The sequence below is a fragment of the Calidris pugnax genome, unplaced genomic scaffold (genome assembly GCF_001431845.1).
Source record: "Calidris pugnax isolate Ruff unplaced genomic scaffold, ASM143184v1 scaffold273, whole genome shotgun sequence".
NCBI classification, from domain to species: Eukaryota; Metazoa; Chordata; class Aves; order Charadriiformes; family Scolopacidae; genus Calidris; species Calidris pugnax.
This window is the reverse complement of record NW_015094508.1, coordinates 7,236,082-7,263,751: the sequence shown is the minus strand read 5'-3', so window position 1 is coordinate 7,263,751 and position 27,670 is coordinate 7,236,082. Positions and strand designations below refer to the sequence as shown.

General features: G+C 36.0%; 1 protein-coding gene across 2 annotated transcripts in view; it reads right to left on the bottom strand.

Moving 5' to 3' along the window:
* ADAMTS6 (ADAM metallopeptidase with thrombospondin type 1 motif 6) overlaps positions 1-27,670 on the bottom strand; it is a 160,618-nt gene that overhangs the window by 110,707 nt on the left and 22,241 nt on the right. Inside the window, exons 5-7 of one of the 2 annotated variants that reach the window (XM_014965132.1) lie at positions 22,971-23,188; positions 22,362-22,445; positions 21,718-21,863 (exon numbers count right to left, since the gene is read on the bottom strand). In XM_014965132.1, coding sequence (XP_014820618.1) covers positions 21,718-21,863; positions 22,362-22,445; positions 22,971-23,188 — 448 coding nt within the window. The remainder of the gene's footprint in view (positions 1-21,717; positions 21,864-22,361; positions 22,446-22,970; positions 23,189-27,670) is intronic. The other variant, XM_014965133.1, reaches the window with a different exon arrangement.

Sequence of the window (27,670 nt, the reverse complement as noted above, 5' to 3'; positions counted from 1 at the left end):
GTCGTGAAGTATCATCCCTTTGGCAACTCAGTACAAAGCTGATTTTAAAACAAAGATTTGTAAGTGTCCATGGGAAAGAAATAATAAATTCTCTTTGGCATCTCAGTACAAAGCTGATTTTAAAACAAAGATTTGTAAGTGGCCATGGAAAAGAAATAATGAATTCTGGCAGTTTCTATCCTCCTAGTTCTGACATTAAAGTGTCTTTTCCTTCAAGATCATAACTGCATAATTGTGAGAACTTGACAATGAAAGATTAGCTGAGTCAGTTTGGTGTGTGACAAAACAGAAGTAAAATAACTTGTATCTTTCTGGTACTTTGTAGTGAGTTGTTCATAGGGCTAAACTATCAGACTTTTACACTTCCCTGGCATCAGTGTTACTCTGTGCAGGTCTAGGAGCCTTCCCACAAAAATCATGTAGGTCAACATGCTCTGAAAACACCAAAACATATCAACTGTAAGACATTTAAGAACTACATCTCAACTTTGGTAAGAACCTAAACAATAAAACACATGAAAAAATACTTTAGTTACATGATCTGAGTATTATTCCTTCTCTGCAGACTAAGCCCATGATTCGACACTTCAGTTAGTGTTACACAGAACCTAAAGACATTACAAAAAAGGCTCTTACATTTCATCTTTCTTGAGTGAGTAACAAGCAAAGTTACATGAATTCCAGACTACCAAAATTACATCTCACTGCAAAACAGAAGAATCTTACTGCCAATGTTTCAGAATTTTTAAAATGTCAACAGATCAGAAGTTATCCCAATTTTTTGCAAATCAGTTCTTAATATTTCGATTTTGGGGGGCAGAATTAAAATCATGGAAAAAGTCAAAGAAGTATTTGGTTTGAAACAATGCAATAGTTCAGGGTTCTGTATTTTTAAGTATTTTTAATTTAATTCATTAATCGTAATAACTAATCGTAACTTAGTTTTACAGGGGAAAAAAAGTCTCCTCACTTATCCAGAGACCAGCTTCAGTTCCCATAATGCCAGAGTAGTTTCTTCATAACACTCCTCCAAAACTGATACAAGACTCAAGTATTAAAGATCATTAATATGTTTGTGCAGTCTGCTTGCTAAAAACAATGCCAGTCACTCTAACAACTTTTGTAATATGGACACGTATCTTCTTCTGCCTGGAGAAACACTAACTAAAGTTAAAGTTAGCCACAGAGAATCATCCTGAATGGTAACTACGTTCTGAGAGATAATAGAAAAGTTTTCAATTCCAAATTATGAAAAAAAATCATAATGATTGTTCATGAACTCAAAAATATATGTCTATAAATCTATAATCTTGCTATATGCTCCATGTCAATGACTAGCTGGAGTGCACAGAGCTCTGCCTGGAGACGGATGAGGAGGCAAACAAGAGCTTATGGGTCAGGATAAAGGGAGGGTAGGGACAGGTGATGTTACAGCGGGGGTCCATTACAGGCCACCCAACCAGCAAGACCAAGCAGATCAGGCCCTCTATAGACAGATAGGAGCTGCCTCACGTTTGCAAGCCCTCGTCCTCATGGGGACCTTCAACCACCCTGATATCTGTTGGAGGGACAACACAGAGGGTATAAGCAATCCAGGAGGTTCCTGGAATGCATCAATGATAACTTTTTTCTCCAAGTGATAGAGAAGCCAACAAGGAGAGGTGCTGACCTTGTTCTCACCAACAAGGAGGGGCTGGTGGGAATTGGGAAGCTCAGTGGTAGCCTTGGCTGCAGTAACCATGAGATAGTGGAGTTCAAGATCCTTAGGGCAGCAAGGAAGGCACACAGCAAGCTTGCTACCCTAGACTTCATGAGAGCAGACTTTGGCATCTTCAGGGATCTGTTTGGCAAAGTACCAAGGAATAAAGCCCTGGAGAGAAGAAGGGCCTAAGAAAGCTGGTTAATACTCAAGGATCACCTCCTTCAAGTTCAGGAGCAATGCATCCCAACAAAGAGGAAGTCAGGCAAAAACTCCAGGAGGTCTGCATGGATGACCAAGGAGCTCCTGGACACTCTGAAACAGAAAAAGGAACCCTACAGAGTCTGGAAGCAAGGACAGGTAGCCTTGGAGGAATACAGAGAAATCAACAAAGCAGCCAGGGATCTGGTTAGAAAGCTAAAGCCCTGATAGATTTAAATCTGGCCAGGGACATCAAGGACAACATAAAAAGCTTTTATGTTGTCCTTGATATCCTTGACGCTTTTTTAAGCGTCCAAAGGGAAGATGTCACTTTCTGCATATTCTGCCTCTTTAAAATTCACCATAGTCCACCACAGGAAGATTCTCAAAATTACACATCAAATTATGTCTGGAAAAGTAGGCCTTTTTTCTTTTTTTTTTTTTTCTTCTTTTTAAAACATTCTAGAATATGAGCTTAACTATGTTGGAGCAAAAAATATTGAAAGAAAAGCATGGAGAACCAGTTACAGAAGATATTGGTAATTTATATGACCTTTGGATTAACAAACTTGTTGATAATCAACCTGCAACATAAGAAAGCATATGTTTGCAGAAAAATTAACTACCTCTAGAAATATGTACAGTAACTCTTAAGTGTGTTCTGTGTCTCACTCATCACCAAATAAAAAAAGGATGCTATTTATCTGTGTTTCCAAATTCTTTAACTTAAATCGTAGGACACAAGTGATTAGTTCTGGACGTTTGTGAACCAGTTCCTGCTGTGCCCTTTAAACATTTGCACAACGTACAATGTACACATGAAATCTGGTCTGTGAAAATTATTAGAAATGGAGCGTAACCTGCATTACCAATATCTGTTTGAAAGACATAGGTATGTCTTAAATTTTGTTTTAAATTTACTCTCAGAAATTACATACTCTTTAAAAAATACTCATTAATGCACAAAAGCTATTTCAGTAAAGAGATTAATTAAAACAGAAAATCCTCCTTCCAAACAAGCTCTAAAAAAGAGTATGTCTTCCTCCATGATGTGTGTAAAGGCAACTTTTACAATAAGTGAACTAATACTATGAATCCCATTCTGAAAAATTAAAAGTACATACAGAAAATATGATTTCATCACCAAGTGCTCCAGCTGCTATACCACACAAAAATCCAACCTTTATTTCCTCACAATACTCTGCAGTGAAGAATCAAAACAGGAGAAAAAATACAAAATGGGGTAGCAACTCAGACATAATTCAGCCATAAAGTCCAGCTGAGGGCTACAAAGATGATCAAGGGAATGGAGAATCCCTCTTACGAGGAAAGGCTGAGAGACCTGGGTCTGTTTAGCCTGCAGCAGGGAAGACAGAGGGGATCTCATTAATGCTTATAAGTACCTAAAGGGTGTGCGTCAAGAGGATGGGGCCAGGCTCTTTCCAGTGGTGCCCGGCAACAGGACAAGGGGCAATAGGCATAAACTGGAACACAGGAAATTCTGTCAGAAAATGAGGAAAAACTTCTTTACTTTGAGGATGACAGAACACTGGAACAGGCTGCCCAGAAAGGTTACGGAGTCTCCTTCTCTGGAGATATTCAAAACCCACCTGGATGCATTCCTGTCCAGCCTGCTCTAAGTGAACCTGCTTTGGTGGGGGAGTTGGTGATCTCCGACGGTCCCTTCCAACTTCTACCATTCTGTGTGATTCTGCATGTGATAATTTAGATTCTGCACACTTCTAACATTGAAAAAACAGCTCTTTCATATGAATAGTCCTGCCTTGTAGACAGTGTAGACAGCCTTCCACAAAGAACTATGCTATAGTATTTGGAGTATCTGAGCAATCATCTTAGATATCAGTTCCTCTGATATGCCCTAATTGATTACCAAAATCTTCTCTCAGATTTGAGAATTTTAACTACTGCATATTTGACAGAATCACAATCTTACTTTCTTATTTACCAATAGTGTTTCTGAGAAAAAAGAACTCCTAAAATAAAAAACCTTCAACACTGGCAACTTAAAAATGCAAAAATACTCTTCAAAGGCACTTAGCCCTAAGCAGCTTTCATCAAGTCCAATGGAGGTGGAAAGACTGAAAAAATTTACAAAACAGCATAGTATAGAAATCCTTCATTTTTTAAAGCTGGGCTAGGAATTTTTCACATAATTACTACAAATATAGCATAGTAAAACAACAGGATACTGCCTTACTGGAGCCCCCGCAGAACTTAAAAGACTAATGCAAAGACTATTACGGCACTTGCGTAGCATTCACTTTCCAGTCCTTCAGCTCTCTTATTAAAATTTTCAACCAAACAGCTCAGCCTCTCTTATGTTTTACTACCTTAGTGAGAAAACATATTCAAATATGTACAGATGACAGTTTGCTCAAGTATAATCTACAGCAGTTTTGTGATGGCTATTTGGAAAAAATGAAGATAAAAAAAAAAGAAATCAACTTTCTTTCCAAATATTTCATCTGTGGAAAGCAAAACTTAAGAAACACCTGACCTTGTTTCTGAAGTTTCCTCCAAAAAGCTGTATTTGAAAATATGAAGCAATCATGCATTGTCAGTCTTGGATTTGACCTCACCAGATGTAACAGGTAATTACTTGGTAACTAATTGGCAAAAATAGATGCGTGGAGTAGGAGACTATCAAGATTTTGTTTTGAGAGGAACTATAAAATTATGTCTCATATAGTGTTCAGGGAGCCTATACTATTGAAAAACAAGAGTTTCTCAAGCTTGGTTTCAGCATATAAAACTGACATAATTCCTAAGAACAATACATGCTGCCACAGCCTTGAGGGCAGAATGACAGTTGGAAAAGAGTAAGAGACTTTGGTGGATTGCATAAATGAAGTTACTTACCAACAGATTAAGTTCTTCAAGATGCATTGTCCAAATGCACATTTTCATAAAAATCATACAACCAACATGATTATGGACTTCTTTTTTGCCATAGTATTGACAGATAACCATTCTCTCTCCATGCCACATGCTCCATGCCACAACGGTATGATTTCTCCACACTGACACTCACACTCACCCTTACCGCTTTTTCTCATCTTCAAAACCCAGACTGTATAGAGACTGAGGAAGCAGAAAGGAGGGTGGGAAAGTATAGTGCATCAAGATAAGTTCTGAAGCACACTACATACCAGTAGTAATTTTGTTTCTTTGTTGTTGTGCTGCCAATACATGTCATCTTTGTTATGGAGGACTTCAGAGTAACACTAAGTTGCTGGAGACTCTTCCTGGGATCCATGGCAATAGCGACTGCATCTCTCACTCTGCCCAGGGCTGCATCCATCCCAAGCAATCCTAAGCAGTCATCCAGTGTTCACAGTGAAGTCTGATGCCTGTCTCAAAGATGTCAGTCATGGAAATATTTTTCAACAAAGCTTACCACATCAAGCATGGTAGAATGGGCTCTGAAGATTAGGCAAGGCCTGCCTTAGCAGGTCATTTTCTATATGGTAATTTTTACTAAACTGCTGCTGGCTCAGGTCTTCCAGCTATACAGGCAACGTGAAGAAGTTCATTTGGTTTTAATAAGAAGTTTAGTCATATGCAAGTGAAACTTCTTGCCAATTAAGTGAAAGAGGTCATAAGAAAAATAACAAAACAGCTAGCAGGCCAGGAGAAGGGAGGTTTGGCTTAGTGCAAGAGAAAATGGTCTATCTCAACTAAGGGCAATTGAGGAGAAGGAGGACAGCCTGCTGTTTATGAGTGGGGAGGTCTTAGACACATAATACAGATATACAGAAGGCAAAAAAACACTGGAACTGGAGTGCTTAAGGTACCTATGTGTTATGTAAACATGCACAGGCAAGAATAATTAGCTGGGCCTGTCACTTTCAAATTATATTACTCTAAGTGAGCTGATCACAGAGATCAAGCACTCTTATTTGACAATAATTACCTTAGAAAAAGGCAGATTATATTCAAAAGGCTCACAGAAGCATTGCAATCTTTTTACACCACATACAGTTCCTTAAGCTGCTTAAAAATATACTATGCAACTCCAAATGATCCAATTTTCTGGGTAGAGAAATGCAAGTTAAAAAAAACCAAAACATCATTCTCCATCTTCTAATCTAGAATCCTCTTCCTCGGGATTAAGAAGACTTAAGTCAGTATGACTTAGAGCTTCCTACATTTGCAGCAGAAAAATCAGTACAAAACTGGAACATCTTTGGCCCAAAGAAAGAGAACTGCAAGAAACTTAAATATTTTTAAATCCTGTGTTAGTATAATATTCAACAGAAAAGCAGAAGTGAACATATCCCAGATGAGTGATTTAGGAAGAAACATAATGTAGTTCAAGCTAATAAATAGTTCAAGCTTACATGCTTAACAGCTGAGAAAGAAACACCCTCAAATATAGCATCCGATTCTGTAAACCATAATTTATGTAAGCATTTCTACTAAAGACAAGGTTTCAAATCCATTTTCCTCCTGACTTTGCAGAGTTGCACCAGCGTTCAGTCTATGAGACAGTCATGGCCTTTGCTCTGTTATATCTTTATAATCCCCTTCCTGCTAAATATTGCACTAAACCGCCACTTCACAGATGCAAGCATAATTGATATTGTGATATTAGACACAAAATAATATTTTTTCACTATATGATTTTCCTTAACTTTTATACAGTTTTTAACCTAGCATCTTACAAAATACTTTATCTAAAAAAACCCACAGTATTTGATACAATAGAAACACTAGTTCCAGAGGCTGAGTATTTTTTCATGACCTAGAAGAAAATACACAGTGACACAATATGCTAAAAGACAACTTGGGGAAATAGCCCATCTCAAACCTCCATCCTAAGTGTTTTGTCTCTGAAAACACACACTAATAAATTCCATCATATGCTTGCCATTTATAAGATTCAAATGGATTTACAAATGTGCACAAAATACAAAACATATACTTATATGAAGGAGGTTCACGTGATGAGGACTCTACATTTTCTTACTAAGTATGAAAATGTTTTCCCTCTGAGCCTCTGAACTGACATTACAGATTGCCCACTTTCTATTGTCAAAAGTGAAGACAAAGGTCTAGAAACAGAAAGGCTGAAATTCCTTAATGAAATGCAAAGAATGGGAATGGGAATGTAAAGAATTTTGAATTCTGAGTAAGTCCAAAGGAGGGCCACAAAGATGATGAGAAGGGTGGAGCACCTCTCCTATGAAGACAGGCTGAGAGAGTTGGGGATCTTCAGCCTGGAGAAGAGAAGGCTCTTGGAAGACCTTACAGTGGCCTTCCAGTAACTAAAGGGGGCCTACAAGAAAGATGTGGAAGGACTCTTTATCAGAAAGTGTAGTGATAGGACATGGGATAACAGTTCTAAACTGAAAGAGAAGAGATTTAGATTAGATATCAGGAAGAAATTCTTTACTGTGAGGATGGTGAGACACCAGAACAGGTTGCCCAGAGAAGTTGTAGATGCCCCATCCCTGGAGGTGTTCAAGACCAGGCTGGATGGGGCTTTCAGTAACTTTGTCTAGTGGAATACCCCCATGGCAGGAACTAGATGGAACGGGAAGATTTTAAGGTCCCTTCCAATCCAAACCATTCTATGATTCTGTGATATGAATGAGAAAAATCCTTAACAGTGGAGCATGAGTCCCCATTGCCAAATCTTCGACAAGACTACAGAATAGCACAGCAACCAAACTCTCAGCCAAAGGGTCTTGATGAAGGCTTCAGCTTTGTTAGCTTCATATATACATGAAGTAAAAGATATCATTGGAATTAATTCAAGTACTACTTATTATATATCCATTATCTTAGAATTTAAAAAGTATTTCTGAATTAGACATTTATTTTACACTGCTATGAGTCTGTGATTCCAAATGACTGTTCAACAATAGAACATTCTATTTCAATAGATGAGGTGATTTTAGAAATAGGACACTAAAACACATCTGTATCACCAGTGCCACAAAACATTGCTCTGGACCACCTCACAGAAAATACTTCCATACAGCTGCACCAGACACTTGGGGAACAAGTGATTCAAGATCTGTGTGGAAGAAGAATGTCTTTAACATGCAGCAGGGGAGCAGAGGATGCACCTGAACCTCAAGGATGACAGAAAAGCTTATGGCGCACATCATAGATCAGTAACGGTGACCTTTACCAGAGGGCATAGCTCGAAGTCAGATCCCTGCAGAAGTAAAAATAATTTTGCAGGCTTAAACAAAATACTGTTGACATTCTTATTTTCCTTCCTAGATCTACAAAAGTCATATTACTTGAACTAAAGTCAAAATGGCAGGAAAAGAAAGCAAGCAAATTCAGAAGAAATGCCTTTTTAAATTAACACTATGACACTGTAAAAAAGTCTTAAGTTCTACAGTTTTAAAGAGTGACAATCTAGTGTCTCAGGCAGAGGGTCTTGCTTGTTTGTTTTAAAGTGTGGAAAGAAAGAAGGTTTTGGGGTTGTTCCCTATGCACGGACACACAATGTTCTTATGTTCTTTCTCCTCCCTGCCATCACCTGCAAGCAAAAATAAGAAAGTTCTCTGCCTTCTGTAAGTCCTAAATCTTTCAATATGACATACTCCTGCAGGGTTGGATTTTTACATATATATATAATTGTGCGGAGCCTAGTTAATATTTAAGGCACTTGGCACAAGCATGAATAGTTTGACTTCTAGATCAAAATGCAGGACTGCAGCCATAGTAAATACTCTTCCTGATAACCCACTAAACAGAACCACTTAAAGAGAATTTAAATGTATAGATGTCATAGGCAAAGAAAGACACAATTACATATAATTCTGATGGCAGAAGGTCTTTTGGATGAGGAAGATTAAAATCTTCTTTTACAGCCAAAGAAGACCCACTGTATAGTGTGTGTGATATCTAACAGTTCAATGTTTTTATGTTATATTTTGGATTTTTATAATGGTCAGAACAATTGTAATTTCTCCATTATACATAAAGAAACATATCTAATTCATTGAAATGAAACTGCTACGTGTAACAAATAATGACTTTACTGCAATTAGAATGCAGTATATTTCACTGCATTGTGCTACCTCCAAAAAAAACCGTTTCATATTGTGGTATGAAGAATATTAAAGGAAATCTTAATCTTCAGGTAGGCAAACACATACTGAAAAGAAAAACCTCCCCTCTCTCTGAAAGAATGCAAGTTCACCACTACATACTTTCACCTAAAAACACTTGGTATATTCAGTACTTGCCCAAATAAATTGTTTCAACTGAAATCTTCTATAAAACATTAAGAATAGAACAGATTTCAACAATCATCTAGTCTAAAGTAAAGAAGAAATGGAGAAGAATAGTGATGAAACAGAGAAGGTACAGAAGGACTGCAAATTAAGGAATGCTTTCACCATGCATGGTGAAAAGTAAATGAGAAAATATAGATGCAAAGGTGACAAAAAAGAGTTCTGTGGAGATTACTTGCTTTGCATACAAAAGTAAGTACACCACACTTGAGGAATTATTCTGAAGATACAAATCAGGTACTTAAACCCCTATCCAAAATAATTTTTAATGATAGACTTCAGCTTGCTTCCACTATTCAGAGAAAAACAGAGAGAATTCTGACATAAAATGATATTGAGAGAATTCACTATTGTGAATGTAATGTGTGCTCAAAACTTCATGGCTGCTGGTACAATTTTGCAAGTCAAATTTTCAGTAACAAGATGGATGGCAGTCTGAGTTGACATCAAACAAGAGCTCCCCTCACTGGGTCTAATATTTTCTGATGTTAATTACCATATTGCTGGAATTTACCGTGCTAATTATATATGATAATACATGTTAAAAGAAAGGATGCACATACCCACTCATTTTATAATTTGTTGCACTTAATAAAATGTCAAGTTTATACAGAATACACAAAACCTAAATATAAAAAAAGCTGCTTGACCATAAAAGTATTTTCCTATTTGTGATAGCTGAAACCGATCTTGACCATTGTTCAAGTCCAGTTCAACAGTACTTGTAATTGAAAGCCACTTCTCTCTTGCTATATAATACTTACAAAATGCAAGAGAGGAAAAGCACATGAAATATTCAGTACGAAGGATCTACACACAATACTCTGCCAAAGCACCAAATACTAGAATAATTATTGACAAGGTAACATACAAACAAACCAACAGGAGAGATGGGGAGGGACTCTTTATCAGGGAATGCAGTGACAGGACAAGGGCTAATGGCTGTAAACTGAAGGAGGGTAGATTTAGATTAGATACTAGGAAGAAATTCCTTACTGTGAGGGTGGTGAGAAACTGGAAGAGGTTGCCCAGAGAAGTTGTGAATGCCCCTTGCCTGGAGGTGTTCAAGACCAGGCTGGAAGGGGCTTTGAGCAACCTGGTCTAGTGGGAGGTGTCCCTGCCCATGGCAGGGGGGTTGGAACTAGATCATCTTTAAGGTCCCTTCCAACCCAAACCATTCTATGAGTCTATGATTTTTACTGACTAAACCATACTAAGTTGCTTGAATAAGAGTATTGCCTCTTAAATAAGTGATCAGTCATTACTCAAACTAAAACAACTACACATAATTTTGAAAAAAAAAAAAAAAATTCTTTATTGAATTTATTAGCTTGAGGTACCACTACCACATTTACACACAGTGGAGGCCCTGGCCATGCACACACAACAACTTTTGGCTATCTCCATAGTGTTCATGAATTGCTTCAATATAGTTTTGAAATGCTAAAAATAGTGTTATATATATTAGGAGTTTAAAGTAGGAGTATCTAGAATTTTGCATAAGTGCACATGTGGATGACTAATGGCTGTTGATCTAAGAAAGTTATTTGATTATGTAGCAGTAAAGAGCTATTTTACTCAACTCTTGATAATGTTGTAACTGCTGGGCTTTATTAGCTTAGCCAGTAGAAACAGGGCTAGTAAAGGCCAATCATCAGAAGTCAGAAGAGTTTGAAGTCTAGAAATAAGTAAAAAATAACGCATAAAAAAGCACAAATTGTTACATTTGCTGAGTATATTCCCATTTGGAGTATTCTCATATGCTACAGTTTCACCTGCTAATAACAGGTCAGTGTGGCAGGAACAGAAAACAAACAATGGTAGTAAGAACTGGAATATAGCGTGTGAAAGGGAAAATCTACACAAGACTTGCTAGTCATTAAACATGTTTACAATTTCATATTTAATTCCTTACAGTTGGCCAGACCACCATTCCTTCACATGCTGTTGCAAAATAAATTGTTTGACCAGAATTTCAGTTAGTTCTCAATATTATCTCATGTTTGTATTTCAGCAACCATATTTTCAAGTGTTTACTTCATATAATAAAGTGTGTGAAACATATCTTTAGAAAAGTTAAGAAAACAACAGAGAATGCAACACCGGTGGTAATTTAATTCTGACTATGCCACATGTAAATAAATATTACTTATTTTCTTAATCAAAATTTTTATTCATTAAAATGTTTTGATATTTGTTGAAAACAAAAGAGTTTGACTTCACGTGAGTTTAAAGCAAAACTTTATCTGTTGTTTAGCAGATTTGATGTCAGAATCAACTTCAGTAGCAATTGACCAAGCACACATGGTGAGGCCAGCATGGCAATTAAAAAATATTTGAGAACAGAATTTAAACTTTGAATTTTTACTTTACCTCCATCATCCAATTCTATCAGAATTTTAATAGTTTTTTAAGCTACATTTCATTCTATATTAGGGAAGTGAAACTGAACAGCTACAGCTGCAGATGTTAAACTACAATGTATTTCTCCACTTGGGACAATTCTGTAGTATCACCTACTCCTCCCTATTCACACCTGCTCTTTGACTGGAAAATTTCCAGCCATTTCCTTTCAAGTGCCACTTCTTGGCTGTAAATTCACTAAAAAAGCAAGAAAAAAAAAAAAAAAGAAAAAACAAACAAACTACCAAAACAACCCACCCCAACCTGTAGTGTTAATCACTTTGTAAAGTAATTTTAACACACTGAATACACTTACAAAATAGTTAGGAAGCTATCTCTATGCATAATGGGTGCTTACAAAAGCAGTGAATTTAATACAGAAATGGGTACAACTTCAGAGAAAATACCATTCCTAATCTAAAAAAAAAAGGTTAAGACACTTATGCACCAAACCTCATTAATCCACATTTTAAATCTGCAAAATATTTCAAAAAGTTATTAAGTAATATGGAACAAACAGTACTCACTTTAGGTTTTACATTACTATTTGCATAATTAAAATGAACAAGCTAGGACCTCAAATTGAAATCTTATCCAAATCCTACTGAAATAATGGGCATGCTGCCATTGACCTCAAAGCATAAATAATCATGCCCTTTGGTAGGACAGATTGGTATAAACTAGAAGAAATTGAAGAATACTGAATATGAAAATTAAATGTATATGATGTTGCCACTAAAAGAATTAATTTACAACCTGTGTCCTAATTAAAAGCATATGTTTTTTAGGGTATTCTTATGCATAAACAATGTAATAAAAGGTAGCTATAAAGTTGAGCTAAATAGTCCAGACTGATGTTTAAAATGCGAAGAAAACATGAGAATGTATTATATATTCATGTGTGGTGAAAGACTGAATTTATACAACAGATTGCAGAGAAAATCCAAAATTGGTGAAAATCCAGAGTAGAAATTGGCCTAATATGTTTTCCTGGATTGTTAAGAATGAGGAGCACAGCTACTTACTTGCATATATATATATTATTCTGCAAGTCATTGTAAGTTGTGAAAATAATAACAGCCCTGATATTGTACTTAAGCAAGAGGGGGGGTTAGAGGGGGTAGGCGAAGAGAGGGAATAAAAAATGAGAAGAATGTTAGGATTCTACTCAGATAACTAAGAAAAAATTTCAGTGAGAGATTTTTAAACAAGTCTATGTTCTTTATAAAAAAGAAGGAAAAATATGACATTTCAAACTGCTTGAAAGCCCTTCCTCAGATATCTGGCCAAGCAGTAACTGAGTGTTCTAACAGATATCCCAAACTATTACCACCAAACATTTCCTGGAAAAACTATCATTTGAATAGTTTTATGACCCTTTGTGCAACTCAGAAGGTAAATGCCTGGAGAAAAAGAGGGGGAAAATAGAGCATACTAAAGTAGTTTTCATTGATTTTTTTCTTCTGTAGTAAGTCTAGTGTGTACAAGGAAAAGTTTTATTTGTAAACTACAGCAGGCATTAATATACTATTACTATGAGCAGCAAATGTGGTTTGGTATTTTATGGATTTATCCCAATGCATTTTTAATTACTAAAGGTTTCATTGCCTCGTTTAGAGACAGGCTTTTACTGGAGGCAGTAAGGAGTTGCACTGCCCATGTTGTGCACTGGCAGTTAATCTCAGGTTTTCCAGTTGAGGAAATCAGTAGGTGTGTAACCAGTTCCACTCAGTGAGTACATATTAAGAGATCAGTGAGCACATCTTATGAGATGTTTGTGGGATTATACTCAAAAATTCTGTCTTCAATTGAGATAGGAGAATGCTATTTGATTTTTCACTCAGAATCAAGTATTTCAATCAAGTTACTAAAAAAAAAAAATTAAAGACAAAAGCTTTCAGACTGAAAGTCTCCAGTCAGAGCATGCACATCTGAGCTTTACTCCATGACACCGATCACTCTGCTGGATTTGGTATTAAATAAAACACATTGAAAACATTTTGTCCATCTGGAATGGATTATGCAAACTCTGGGTATACCTTTTCCACCCTTCCACCCTCACAGAATCAAATTTTATAAACCAAATCAGAATACACATCTTCTGACTAACCAACTGTAAACTAAGACTCAACTAATGGCATCAGAAATTAAAACTAACAGCCTTTTTATTGATTAGAAAACATTCCACTCACACAGTGTGCTTGTTAATTAGCTGCAAATCACCTGCTGGTTGACATATGCCATGCAATAAGCAGATTTTCAGATTCACATTCTAGCTACTTTATTGTTCCATGTGAGATCCCTCAAATCCCACAGAGTCTATTCAATTCCTTCCACCTACAAAATCCAGAATAAAATTTAAAGATACAATTTACACTAACCTCCTCCACCCAAAATCCAAAAATTCACAGCCAGGAGTGGAAACCTGAAGATTTCAGGCTTTATTTTGTTAATGTGAGGTAAGGGAACAAAATACCACCCAACAAGGAAGTGTATAACTGTCACATAAAGGGGAATTATGTAATAGGCCGACTGATTTCTTTAATTCCCAACTACTTCATCTTTTTCTCTATTACCTGTGTAATCTAATTTGATTTTCTACCATCATTTCACAGCCTACAGCCTCTCAGCTCACAAAAAGACCTACAGAAAAATCAATGAGGGAGAGTTCTCCAATGAAATCTTTGTTTATGTTTTCCCCCCCACTGAACATGCAGGGTTTGCATGCAAGCTTGGAACACGGCTCAACACCTGTTTGTATCTAACACAAATCATCTACACACAGATACCCAGTTGTTACGCTGGATCTCTCAGCCACAACTTCTTTTTCCAGTCCTAAGGTAGCCATTCCAAAGGACATGCCTTAGGGTAGTGAAGACCCACAAAATGTTTTTGACACAAGAAAGAATACAAGAACTGTGGTACTGGAGCAATGTCTAGCAACATACTAATTCTCTCAGTGGTCAGTAGCAGGTCTCTAAAAAAGGAGTGTGTGTAACATGCCCTGTATAGAAACCCTGGTACAAATATTCCTATTAAGCAAAGTACTGTGCAAACAATACCTTACTTTACTCAAACTGCTGTAGCAGAGTCCTAGTACATTTCAAGTTTGTTTGGAGTGTTTTCCAAATACATAATTTTGAATATGCACACAGATTTTCACTTAAACCCCTTTTAATTCCCTGAAAACAGAGAGGCATGGGGGAACTCAGTGTTATTATCTGGAAAGGGGGCTCCTCACATTTTAAGTATCCGCAGAGACAGCCATTAAGGACAACAGATATGTGTCAGCTTTTCAACCCTCTCTCTCAGATGAGTAATCTTACACATGGACCAAGTCAACGGACAGTCTTACAATTTTTGCTATTAAGGAAATCAACTAAGGAAAAACAGCCTTCTGTCAAGGACTTAAATTTACTGCAAGGAACTCCAGTGGAACAGGTTGAAAGGCTGCATAAAAAACAAGGGTGAAAACCACTTAATGGACTAAGAGTCAAGCAAATAAGAAGCGAACACATAAAACTGACATCAGAATTACTTTTTGAAATCAGAGCCCTTCTCATTAACAGAGGAAGAAACTGCAGGATGAGGATGGGAGTCAGGGCTTCATGGGAACAGAAACACTTTGGATATCTAAATTTATTGGACAAGGCTAGGAAATTGTCCTGACAGAACAATGTGAGAGTGCCTTGTATAGAAAAGAAATCTTTGCAACAGGTTAAAAAGCCAAGAAAAAAGTGGAAAAGTGCCTCAGAAAAGAAGCATAACAATCTTGGACCTGCTGGAGGAAAGGAATGTGCAGAGTCCTGGCTGGCCCTACCCCACTACCAAATGCCTTAACTAGTACAGAACCTGACGGGAAAATTTTACTTGTTATTGCAGAATAAAAGTATATTACTAACCTATAAGCAACTGACATGCAAAAGGGCAACTACATCCATAAAATACATTTCCTTTTAGGACTGCTATCAGGACATTGCAACTACCAAATTATCCCCAGCTGCCTAAAAGCCCTTAATGTTATGGGAAAAAAAAAAAAAGAAAAAAGAAATGCATGATTGTGGTCAACTCTACACAGGTATGCAAAATGAAACAAGAGGCCTTTTGCCCATCTCAAGTACCTGCAGCAGTGCCAGAAACATTGCAATTCTTTAGGTTAAGAACCACAAGATTTACAGGAGTTTACAATTGCTGCCATATACATGCACCTTCTACCCCCTTGGAAAAACTGGCAGCACTGGCCTGCACAGGGGACGCTATCTCACAGACGAATGAAAGAGAGTATACCTTGCCCAGGAGGGTACATGAATGAGTAAATGACTAACTGAAGCATTGTGAATTTAATCTTGTACATACACAATAAACGTAAACCAGTTCTGTAAAATTTTTCTCCTTGAAAGATTTGGAAAAATCCACCAGTCATGTAATAATGCTAATGCCTCCCAGATGGTCTTCAGCAGTGTTGCTAGAGACACGCTGCATACTAATACCAGGATTAAAGCTAACAGCAGCCATACCACACTGCTTAGCAATACACTTACTGAATTACAAGTACAGTGGTACCTGGCAAAAATACAAGAGTCTGTATTAAAAAAGACCTCATTCACTGTCTCACAAAAATTAACATGTACAAGCCCATTTGAAACCCAGAGAAAAATTATACCATCAGTGGTACTGAACATTTTTACTGACACCAGCCTAAACTACAAATCGAGGTGTATTTGGCTCAATCAATAAGAATATCTTATGGCCCAGAAGCAAATGAAGATTCCTCCAAGAGACTACATCAATAAATTGTTGCTAAAGCAGTAAACCACTTGTAAAACTAACTCAAGTGGACTCCAATCCAAGTAAAAGATTTTTGTATTTCAAGATACTTTAAGTCATTAATTTCAGATTCTGTATCTACATAAGTGCATCTCTAACAGTGTACTAGAGGGGAGAAGAAAAAAAAAAAAAGATGCAGGTTTACAGTCTCAAAACCAAAACTTTATGAAGTTTTTTGCATGAAATCACTTATGTTTCTATAAAACCATGATAGCTGCCTCAAAGAGACCTTAACACTTTGTCAAGCAGAGCGCATTTCCGTTTTCTTTTTAAAAGATATTAAAAAAACTCTTGGTATGTGATGCTACCAACAGGAGATGACGTTTCATGCAATGCCTTTTGAGAATTGCTGTCTCTTTAAGTGAGTAAGGTTTCAAATGTTTCTCTGTTTAAAACATTTGTGTCTCAAAGACACAAATTTAGAAATAAACACACACACACACATCTCAACCTTTCAAAAATCTGAAACTTTCCTCTATATGGGCTGTTTGTTACACCTTGTACTTGACCTACTGACACACCAGGAGGCAAATTGAATAGCTCTGGGTCTTCCCTCCCAGCAGAAGAATCCTCCGTTGCAAGTTTAGAGAGTCAGTCACACATGCCATTTGGAAAAACAACTACTTATTACTTGGATAGATCAAAATAACCATCTTGAGCTATACAGAAATGTAGTGCTAGAGGGTACTTTTACACTCTCAGGGTATAAAAGAAAAAAAAAAGGCATTTAAAAAATTTTTTCATCTTCTCTTCGACCCATCCATAAAGCATAACCTAGAGTGCAACCCTCTGGGCCCTACCGTTCTGTGCAGGTGGACAGGACAAGGAATAGTTTTGTTCATTATGTATATGTTTGCAAGTTAACCAAGATATTGCTAAGAAATTCCATAATTCCTCCTTTATGATCTATAAGATCAAGAGAAAGAAGCAACTGATTGAAATGGAAAGGAAGCTGGGTTAAATATTCCTCAAAGTAAGTAACAATACCCTAGTGATTGTGACCTCATATAAGACCATCATGACCTCTGAAGTTTTGTGTTTTTAAGGTAAACCATGGAGACAATTCCTTGGGGAGTTTCTGAAGAAACAAAAGAAGAAGGAGCCTACCAATGAAGACACATATATATACATTTATATATAGATATATGGAAATAAACAAGACATAACTTCAAAAAGGGGAATAGGTACCTCAACACTGGGGATAGGATGCACAAGGAAGAATATCAAAACCTACACTGAGTCTTAAAATGACAAATTTGAGAACCTGACATTGTACCAAAAATTACCACATCCATGATGCAGGAATACAGGAACCAAATGCAAAGACTACATTTTGTCTACCAAAAGACTTAAGAGAATCATAAATGTTTTCTCCTACTTTTATTGATTTGCAATATAAAAGAAATTTAAGGATTCACTAGGCTTATCTAAAGTCAAAGTCATTTCATGGAAAAAATAACATCTTGTCCTAACAGCATTACATTTTCAATCAATTTCATAATTAAAACCTGTCTGCTTAGTATTTTACTTTCACTTGCCCCCAGTAACTCAATTTTGACAATTACAGGATAAAATATTAACGTTTCAGACTTAAACGTAGTCTCCAGCAGAAAAAAACTAGATGAAATTTCAAATATTTCACTATTTAAAAAATAAGTCTCCATTTTAGAACATTAATTCTGTCACAGTCTTATCTGCAAATAACATTAAGCACTTGAGATTCCGAAAAGACAAACAAAAGTTCTGTAAATGAATAAAAGAAGGCAAAAGCACAGTAACAGACACGAAAGTATTGTCAGTGTTCTAGGTAATTGATAATTCTTGTTATACAAAGCCACCCAGTATCCCAAAACTCAGTATAAGGACTATTACGTAACCCATGGGTTCCCATTACAAGAAGGTATCTAATTCTTGCTGGTTTCAGCAAGAATTTCAGCAAGATTTCAGGGATACTCAGAAAGTCTCCAGTGAAACTGAAGAATGACACTTCTTCTGACAATTGTATCAGGAAATGTTCCTGCTAATTATCATTTTTATGCCTACAGCATAAAGTCTGGCAGCATTAAAGAAGTTAAACCAGTCCCATTACTCTCCATAGCAAGGTAGGAATGCACATTATTTTTGTTATCATCCTTGCGCAAGTAATACCCTATTTCCATCATCACAATTCTGCTCTCCTGACTGGGCACCAGGCTCTCACCTGCCTTACTTCAAGAAGTTTTCTGCAATTCCCTACCCACTCAGTAGAAGAAGTGTTCTGCAGACTGCAGGGTGCCTGCAGGACCACGACAGAGGAGCCCACACACCAGGCACACTGAGCACAGCGTAGACTCTTGTCCGAAGACTGGTGGCTTAGCAGGCCTGGTTACATCTCCATGGGGCATACCTCCAAGTCAGAGAGGCTACCTACTTTTAGCATACAGCTAATTTAGGGTACAAAAGTCTGTGTACGTTGGCCAAGCAGACACCCCCAGGGAATCAGCACCCTTAATACTGGGTTTTTTTTCACAGATGAGAGCATGCCATCTTTACCAGTGTCATGGAGGAATCCATCTGTTCCTAAGAAAATCTGAGGTGCTGTTTTCATTTGCATGGATGAAGATAATGACTCCTTTCTTAACAACTTTGTCCCACTTTTCAAATAAAGATTGTTGTAGTTGCAAACTTAAATGCTCAGCTAGGTCTAAGTAATATTTTCAAATAAATTGATTACTTACTGAAAAATCTGGTTGTGATCAACACAAAACTATCCACAATGTTGAACTGAAGCTTCCCTACTTTCCATAAAATAGCAAGACATACATTAATCAAAATACAAAGCAGAGCAGCATCAATGGGACAAATTCAGGAAACTGGTTTCAAAACACTATTACAGTGGCTAAAGGATAACTTAATATTTGGTAGAATAGGTTCAAATTCCTTCAGGCAGAAGAGTTTATTAAAGACCTCACCTACATGTTAGGAGTTTAAAGCACTGTAGTGATACCCTTCTCTTTCACATATAATGCATTAATTGTGGTTCATCAGGTGAGAGACAGATAATAGAATGAGAAAAATTATATAACGATTTGAGAAATTAATTTAGAATTACTTAATGGATTTACATGTTTGTATTAATATAAATTTATCTTTGCTCATTCCAACCTAAAAAACCAAAAATGTATTCTTCACATATGCTGATACACTTTATTAGTAAGAGCCAGCATAGCTAGCAATTTCAGTAAAAGTCTGATTGATCCATTCAAATTGATTAATGTAGCCTCTGGGACTATTTTTAGAAATTACAGTTATATAGAGAGGAATACAAGCATTCTATCATGAAAGCATATATAACTGAACTTAAAAGTGCAGCAATGTTTCACAAAGGTAGGGCTTACGAGCTGGCAGACACTACACCGGGGTACTTTGTTGATTTAAAATATAGGTATATACTCAGAAGTGTAAGCTTCTTAGAAGTAAACTTGGAAGTTATTTTTATAACTCTTACGTCCTTTTTAAAAGATAGCATTTACAAGTCCTAAAGAAGCTCTGCAGCATACTTACGCAATTACTAAGCCCCCATAATGAAGAATAAAAAAAGGCTTTATTATTTACTACTACTTGCTGGAAAAACTTAATTTTCAATGGGTATTACTCATGTTCTCTGAAAAATTGCTCCTCTTGGAAATAAAGGCCACAAAGTTAGCACTGATTTAAGCCTTTGTCTGGAACACAGAACTGTTCATAACTACACTGGGAACATCCTACAACAATGGGGAAGCCAGTCCCTGTATACAGTAAATATACAGTAAAACACACTAAGGGACAACACTGAAAGAAAATAGCAACTATGCTTTGCAGTGCCAGAATAACACCAACAAAACGTCACTTTATTCAGCCATATTAGTAAAAATATAGTACTGCCAACACAGTTTATACATACATATTGAGGGGCTTCAACCAACAACTACACCACCTATGGATTACCCTTTTTAAGTCATTGCCTAAATTACACCAGTAAGTTTGATGTGTAGCACAGCTGTAAATATGTATATTATTTCACATGTGAGCAGCCCTAGTGAAGGAACTACCTGTATGGAAAAAATTGAGCATAAATGAAAGCCTTTGTGAAAAATCAAGATCTTGGAATATAACTGTATTTTAATTTTAATTTTGTTCCATTTATTTTTATTAGAGGCTTTAATACTAGTTTTTAAATTCCTTGGACTCATTCCAGTTGTCACTGTGTAGTAACAATGACCACATGTAACAATTGCATTTGAAATATGAATGCAAAAATACATGCAAAAGATTAGTTAGCTCTTCTTTCCTCTCAAAAATAATTGTTCCTTATACAAAACAAAACCATCAAAAACCACCCAAACAAAAAAAAAGACACTTTTACACCTTTTGCACAAAATTCGAGAAAAGACCCATTGTTTTAATCACTGTTTTAAAATTTTCTGCAGAGAGCACAAAGATTCCACAAATAGGTCACATACAAAGAAGTACAGAATTTGTCCTGGAAAGCAGAAACTATAATAAAAAGAACCTAATCCAAATTAGTGCTGCTGCACCTGCTGCAATTTAAACAAAATAGAAAAGAATAAATAGTGTCCTTATAAAAGGGGGAAACTGATCTCCTAATAAAGTATTATTGGCTACCCATAAGTGCAGAGGACAAACAGGAATAGATTTATCAGGATTGCAAGAATACAGTGCAAGCTTTGCTGAGTTTACCACAGTAATGGTGGAATAGAAGCAAACAATGGGCATATATGCAGGCTTTGAAAATAACTATTAAAACTGTCAGTTCTCATCTTAACTAAGGATAATAAATCAAAATGGCTACAAAGCAGATTCTCACATTGCCTGAATCTGCAAGAATCTGTTTTCCAGCAGAAATACTATTACAGTAGTTGAGGTTCTGGCTTGAAATTCTTATAAAAAACATTACATATACTTAACAAAATATTTTCCACATTGTTTTGTTCTCCATAATCTTATGAATTCTTTTCAGTCATAAAAGTATAAAATGTTCAATAGGATCCATCTGTTGTACTGGAATACTTTGCATTAGCAATTATGAAGTGAAAATAACAGCAGAAGCAAGTCATTTGCAGATCTTACTCTTCCAAATTCTTAATCTATAGATTAAGAGTCTGATATATTTAAGACAAGCCGTCTATTAATTTTCCTCCTCTTAGGATTGTCTGCCAATTATATTCTTTAAAACTAGCCTATATGTATGTATGTATATATATATGGTAAGAACAAGAAAGCTACAGAAATAAAATAAAATAAACACAATACTTATAATGACCATACCTAGTAATAAGAACCGCATTATCATGGTGGGCAATCCCATTTTCTGGAATGGTGTTTCCATCACTTTGGTGGGAGAGAATGGATTTCTGCCACTTACAGAAGCTATCGAGGGACTTGTCTGCATGGTGGTTTATCTCCAAGTTTGGCTGCAATACAACATGCATACCAGAAATGTTCCAAACAAATTACTAAGGTCAGTTGTTAAGCCTTTTGAAGACTAAAATGGGACTATAATTAGAAGCAGTGGTTTCTAGGAATAAACTCTTCTTGCCAAATTTTATCTCTGTAAAATCTGACCCCAAGTTCAGCTGTGTATTACTGAACAGGCATTCTTTCTGCTCCAACTTTATTAATGATTATGTCAATACAAAAAAAATCAGAATACCAAAATATTGTTCTAAAAATAAAACTGACATCCCCGAAGGTGTACTAATATTCACCTGAAGTAAAGAACAGGTATCTTTGAGATGATACAGAGGAATATTTCTTTGAACAGTTTCATCTTGATTAAAGTAGTGAAAGATTACAAGATAGGTTTTGTACCCAGATGCAGCCATTTCAAGCAATAATTAAATGAAATCTATATTACACAATAATGTAACTTGTATTGCAGGGATATAAAGCTTAGCTCCAACAGCTCTTACCTGATCTTCAGTGAGGACAATTAAACGTGTCACTATAATATTCACAACGTTTCCTAGACTGGAATCACGATAAAGTTTGGCAACCTGACCTCCAGAAAATAAGAAAAGGCACAAAGTCAGACAAGAAACACTACTTATTTCCTAAATGGCTAAAAATTAAGCTATTTTCTTGCTCAGTGTAATTCCATGATGTTAATGATCATTATCACATGAATAACAGTTATTTTTGCACCAAAAAAATAACCATTCAGTAAAACAAACTTTTGGTCACACTTTTAAATGAAAACTCTTTATACCATCTTTCACAGTTGATCCAGCACAAGAAGCATTTAGACTGTTGACTTAAAGAGAATAGAATTGTATCATCTAAATATAATCATATGAATCTAAAATTAAAGACAGTTTAAAAGTGATCACAGCGTACTTCTTGACAGAAACACTACTGCATTTTTCCCACGATGCTAACATTTGCCATCTTTCAACTATTAACTCCTGCAAGCTGATACATATTTTGAAGCATTATTCATGCCAATAAATAAATACTTTACAGTCACTTTATCATCTCAGTACATACATATTGATATGAACACAGAGAGGGATGAAACTTACAATATTCATTACACTCAAAATGTAGTGCTCAATGTCTTTGCGACCATGGTATCCCACCATCATTTTGTCTGCTACTACCAGTGTTTCCACAAACCGTTCAAGGCTTACTGATCTCTTCTGACGACTATGACTACTTAACGTGTCATTGACTGGAAGTGAAGTTGGAATAGCAGATGCATCACTCATCCACCAAGGTTTACCGCTTCTTGTGAGGTCTTCTAGGAACCAAAAATAATTAAACACTTCAGAGGGGTCACTAGTAAAATTCATTCAGATGTGGCTGTTTTTATGTTAAGATTACCATCTTCAAGCTTCTAAAAAAAAGAAAACTTTTCTTGAGGCAAAGAAAAATTAAATTTATTATCTAATTTTATTTTATTTTTAAATACCTTATATAACAGAAAACCAACTTTGAGTTATAATATTTTCAACTTTCATAGTATGGTTTGGGTTGGAAGGGACCTTAAAGATCATCAAGTTTCAACCCACGTGCCACAGGCAAAGACACCTCCCCCTGACCAGGTTGCTCAGGCAAATATTCTTACACACCTTAAGAGTTTTTGGACAAAATAAATGAATTTTCTCTTCAGAAAGCTATCAGATTATGTTTTATCCACCTCATGGATTTTCAATAATGGAAAGTGTAAAATGGCCTGACATGGGATAATTGCTATAGTTATTTTTAAGACTAATTTTAATTGAAATATGTTGGTTCATGTACTTCTTTCATGGAAATATATAGAAACAGTATTTCTTGTATGCAAGAGATTGATGATTAAAAATCTAAAGAGCTGTAATTATTATCAAACAAATGCTACAGACGTACTTTGAATTTGAATTCCTGTCCTCAGGACAAAACTGAACATGCCCTTCCCTGCAAAACTGGGTTTTTTGTGTTATTAATATCCCTTCTCCACATAGGTCCACACAGATCTCAACCTTAAATTTATCAAAGTACATTATTAGGCTGGTTTTATCTAAGTAGGATTTCAAAATATCTAAGGAATTCTTGCTAATTGCACAGGAACATAAGAACATTAACAGTTAGTTACATTTGTAATTGTCTGAACAGGACTGCTCTACTAAGCAACTTCTGAGATACACCCTTAACTGTACTAAAATGGGTTCCACTAGGGATCAGTTCAGATAGGACCAGTACCCTCCATGAAAAAGCAATGTTTTATGTAATTCAACTAAGTAGGCTATGTTCAAAGAGCAATAACTTCACCACAAAGAATGTATATTCAACTCAAAACCAGGAATACAAAGCTTCAGCATTCCCACTGTTGCAGCATTTCATAATTTTTGAGGCCACAACGTTGGCTTTAAAATGTGAATATGTTAGAAAAGTCAAAAAATGAAAATAAAATTAAAATAAACCTGGTACAAAGGTTGTCCTCATTCTGCAATGGGTATAATCCATTCTAAAAAAGCATATCAAGTATTAAAGCTTGTTGAGGATTCTATAATGAACAGCACGGTTTTCATCTCTACTGTAGGAAATTCAAAGTTGTTATAATTGTTCAAAGATTTTCCTCTCACTTAATCAGTGATTTAGGAGTCTCTGGAATTTTCTCTGACAACTTCTGTACTAAAATTTTAAAAAATCCGCACTTCATTTTAAAATAGCAAATGGTGATGTGCGAGGTTTCTGATGCTCTTAGAATGCTAGTAGGATTTTAGAAATGCAACACTGCTTCCACATTCATTCATAATTTTTCACTCAAAGATTCCAACCTATTTTAAACATTTGAAAACTGATGAGCTCATGCAGAAAACTTTCAGAGAAAAAAGGAAAATACTGTTTTGGACTCATCTTGACAGCATTTTTCAAACAAAGGTCTCAGAAGACTTCACAAAAGCAAACATTTCTCCTTTCCTTATCAGATGAGAAGCTTAGGCTTCTGCTGGTCTCAGAGTTATGGGAAAGCTGGAAAAAATCCTGAGTACTTAGGCTGACACTTCAGGATCTGTCAATGCTTATGCTATTTTACTTTAAAAAGACTAAACAATGCTGCCTGAATTTTCTTTGAAAAGCTAAAACATGTCAATAAAAGTCTGTCAATACATTTAACAAAAACAGGTCTGTGGGAAGTTATGTTATTTTTCAATTATATTCCCAGATTGAAAAACAAAAGGCAAGAATTGAAAGAAAAAATTTGCAGAAAAACACTGTAATTAACTCCAAAATGATGACTAAAAAAGCAGAGAATTAGGTTTTAAATTGCAACTGAAAAGAAATCCAAATATGTGTAGACATGGAGTTCACATGTATGGTACATAAACATTCCTAAGTCAGTCCTATAAAGATGTTAGGTGGGGGTGGACGTGGAGAGAGAGAACACAAACAGAAAAAGATCTCAAAACGCAACAGAAAGCTACTTATATAAGATGCAACTATGACAATATTTTGAACTGAAACACTGTGTGCTATAACATATAAGGTTTATACTAGCTTTTTTTCATTTTAGAATACACTGACTGTAAAGTATGGCACGAGTAAAACCACTACGTAAAGCAGCATATGGTAGAGCCATCCCTAACTAATCTGCCACTCTGCAGCTTTCACGTCAACTTTTGATGTTTCTCAATCCTATCCAAACACAGCATTCTGCAAGATAACCTGTTGGCCTCAAACCCCATTGAGGCAACTGGAATTTCACAGTGCTCAACTTCTTACCAAGGCCTAAATGATTTTAGCTATATTTAATGAAACATAGTTAACTTGGTGATGATACATGCAATACATGACAATACAGGAAATAGTAATTTAACACGGGTTAAACATTCTTACATTTAACTGTTTAAAATCTAATTTAGGTTATGAAAATCTATCCCCTGTTCTTATCTGAACCTCCCTACCTCTCCAATTCTTCTATTAGCAACCATAATTCTACTGTCTACTACGTAGTCCATCATGTGTTCATCCCAACCAATTCTGATCATCCTTTCACCAAATTCCCCATCCCACTTTCTATCAATTGTACTAATTTTTCTCAGAAAGGTCAGAATTAACACCCCCCTTGTCTCTATCAACTTCCTGATGAAACTCCAAAATCCTGACCACTTGTCTGATACAGAACAGGTACACGATAAATTTAGGTCTAGATTACAGTAGGGGAAAATTGCCAGACCATGCACAGTGACAGAGCTACACAAGCAGATTCCTACCAGCATATTATATTGGGAAAACTGTTCTGAAGGTAAAGCTAAAATCCATCTCAAATAAATTATGTACTGGCAAAAGGCAGCTACAGGTTTGTTACAACAGCATTTTAAAACACAAAGTTGGGCTGCTCAAAACTTCCAAAATGAGTCAAAAGCCCAAAGGTTTATTTTACTAGCAAAATAAGTTATTACTGTAAACCTAGCTTTAGTCCTAGGGTCTGAAATCTGAGAAACTGAAAACTAGTATTTGATTCTATTGTTTAGATATTCTGGGGTTGCTTTGGATGCCATGTCACTTTGGAATAAAGCTGCAACAGCGCACAGAAAGCAAGTTTAAAAGGTTTTGATACCCATAAGAAGAACATTAAAATAGCGAGTCATCTGGAAAAGTAAGACCTTGCAGTTTGGGGGTACAGCAATTTTTTTCCAGAATTTTTCATGGAGTGGAAGTAATATACAGAACAACAGGAAATGGAGAAACTGAGATGAATGAGCATGATATTAGTCTCAGGATTGGAAAAAGCAGTGCTTTAGTATTTCAGTAAGTATCTGAGGATGTACAGATAGGAATGCTCAGGAAATGCACATAAGCTTCCAAGAACAAAGGCAGCATCAAATATGCAAAGGAATAAATACTAAAGATTACTGCATGTTTCACAAAAAATGCACACAACTATAATCCATACGACAGATATCACCAGAATACCTGAATGGAACCTGACCAAACTAGCTGCCTCTGCTTCATCGTCACCTGGAGGAGAATGACTTCCTAAGCAATAAACTAGAAGATAATATCTGACAGAGGCCAACATCCTTTCTTCTTCTAGGGATATAATAATGGTAAGAACTGCATCATCCTACATTTCATAATCCTTCCACTTATTTCAAGAGGCTTAAGTGACAGCTTTCCCCACAAAATGAACACACATCAGTACTCTTATTTTACAATCAGTTTGCAAGAAGTACCAGTTAGGAGAGTCGTTTTGAAATATTAGAAGCACATAGATGGAATAATGCTTCCAAACTAAAACAGAAGTTACATACATGAGGTTTGATGTTCCCTAAAGACAGTTAACTGAAACACTCCGGAAAAACTGTCTCCCAAGCATGGGCCTTTGTAGACAATCTGTACTGTAAGTTTAGTCAGCTGGTGCCAGTCAAAGTTACAAGCTCCAAAAGAAACTGAAATAAGTTACATCAATGAATGGTGATACTATTTTATTTTAAGATTAGTATTTGTCAGCTTGCTCTGTGCAGTGAATCTCATGGAATAAAACTGTCCAGGACTGAACTTTTAGGAACAAGCCATTTCTGAGATATAAAAAAAATGACAAGGTTTGGACATTTTTCTATTATGTAAAACACCCATTATTTTAGTGCTTTAAAATAAGTTGTCATATTTACTCCATGCTGTCCTTAGAAGTTTGGTTTTGGCTTCAGATTAAGCAAGTGAAAATCATGTCTAAGAGTACTTGAAAAGCATATTTATGGAAGTTAAAACTGCTTTACAAGGAAAATATCTCTCAATCAAA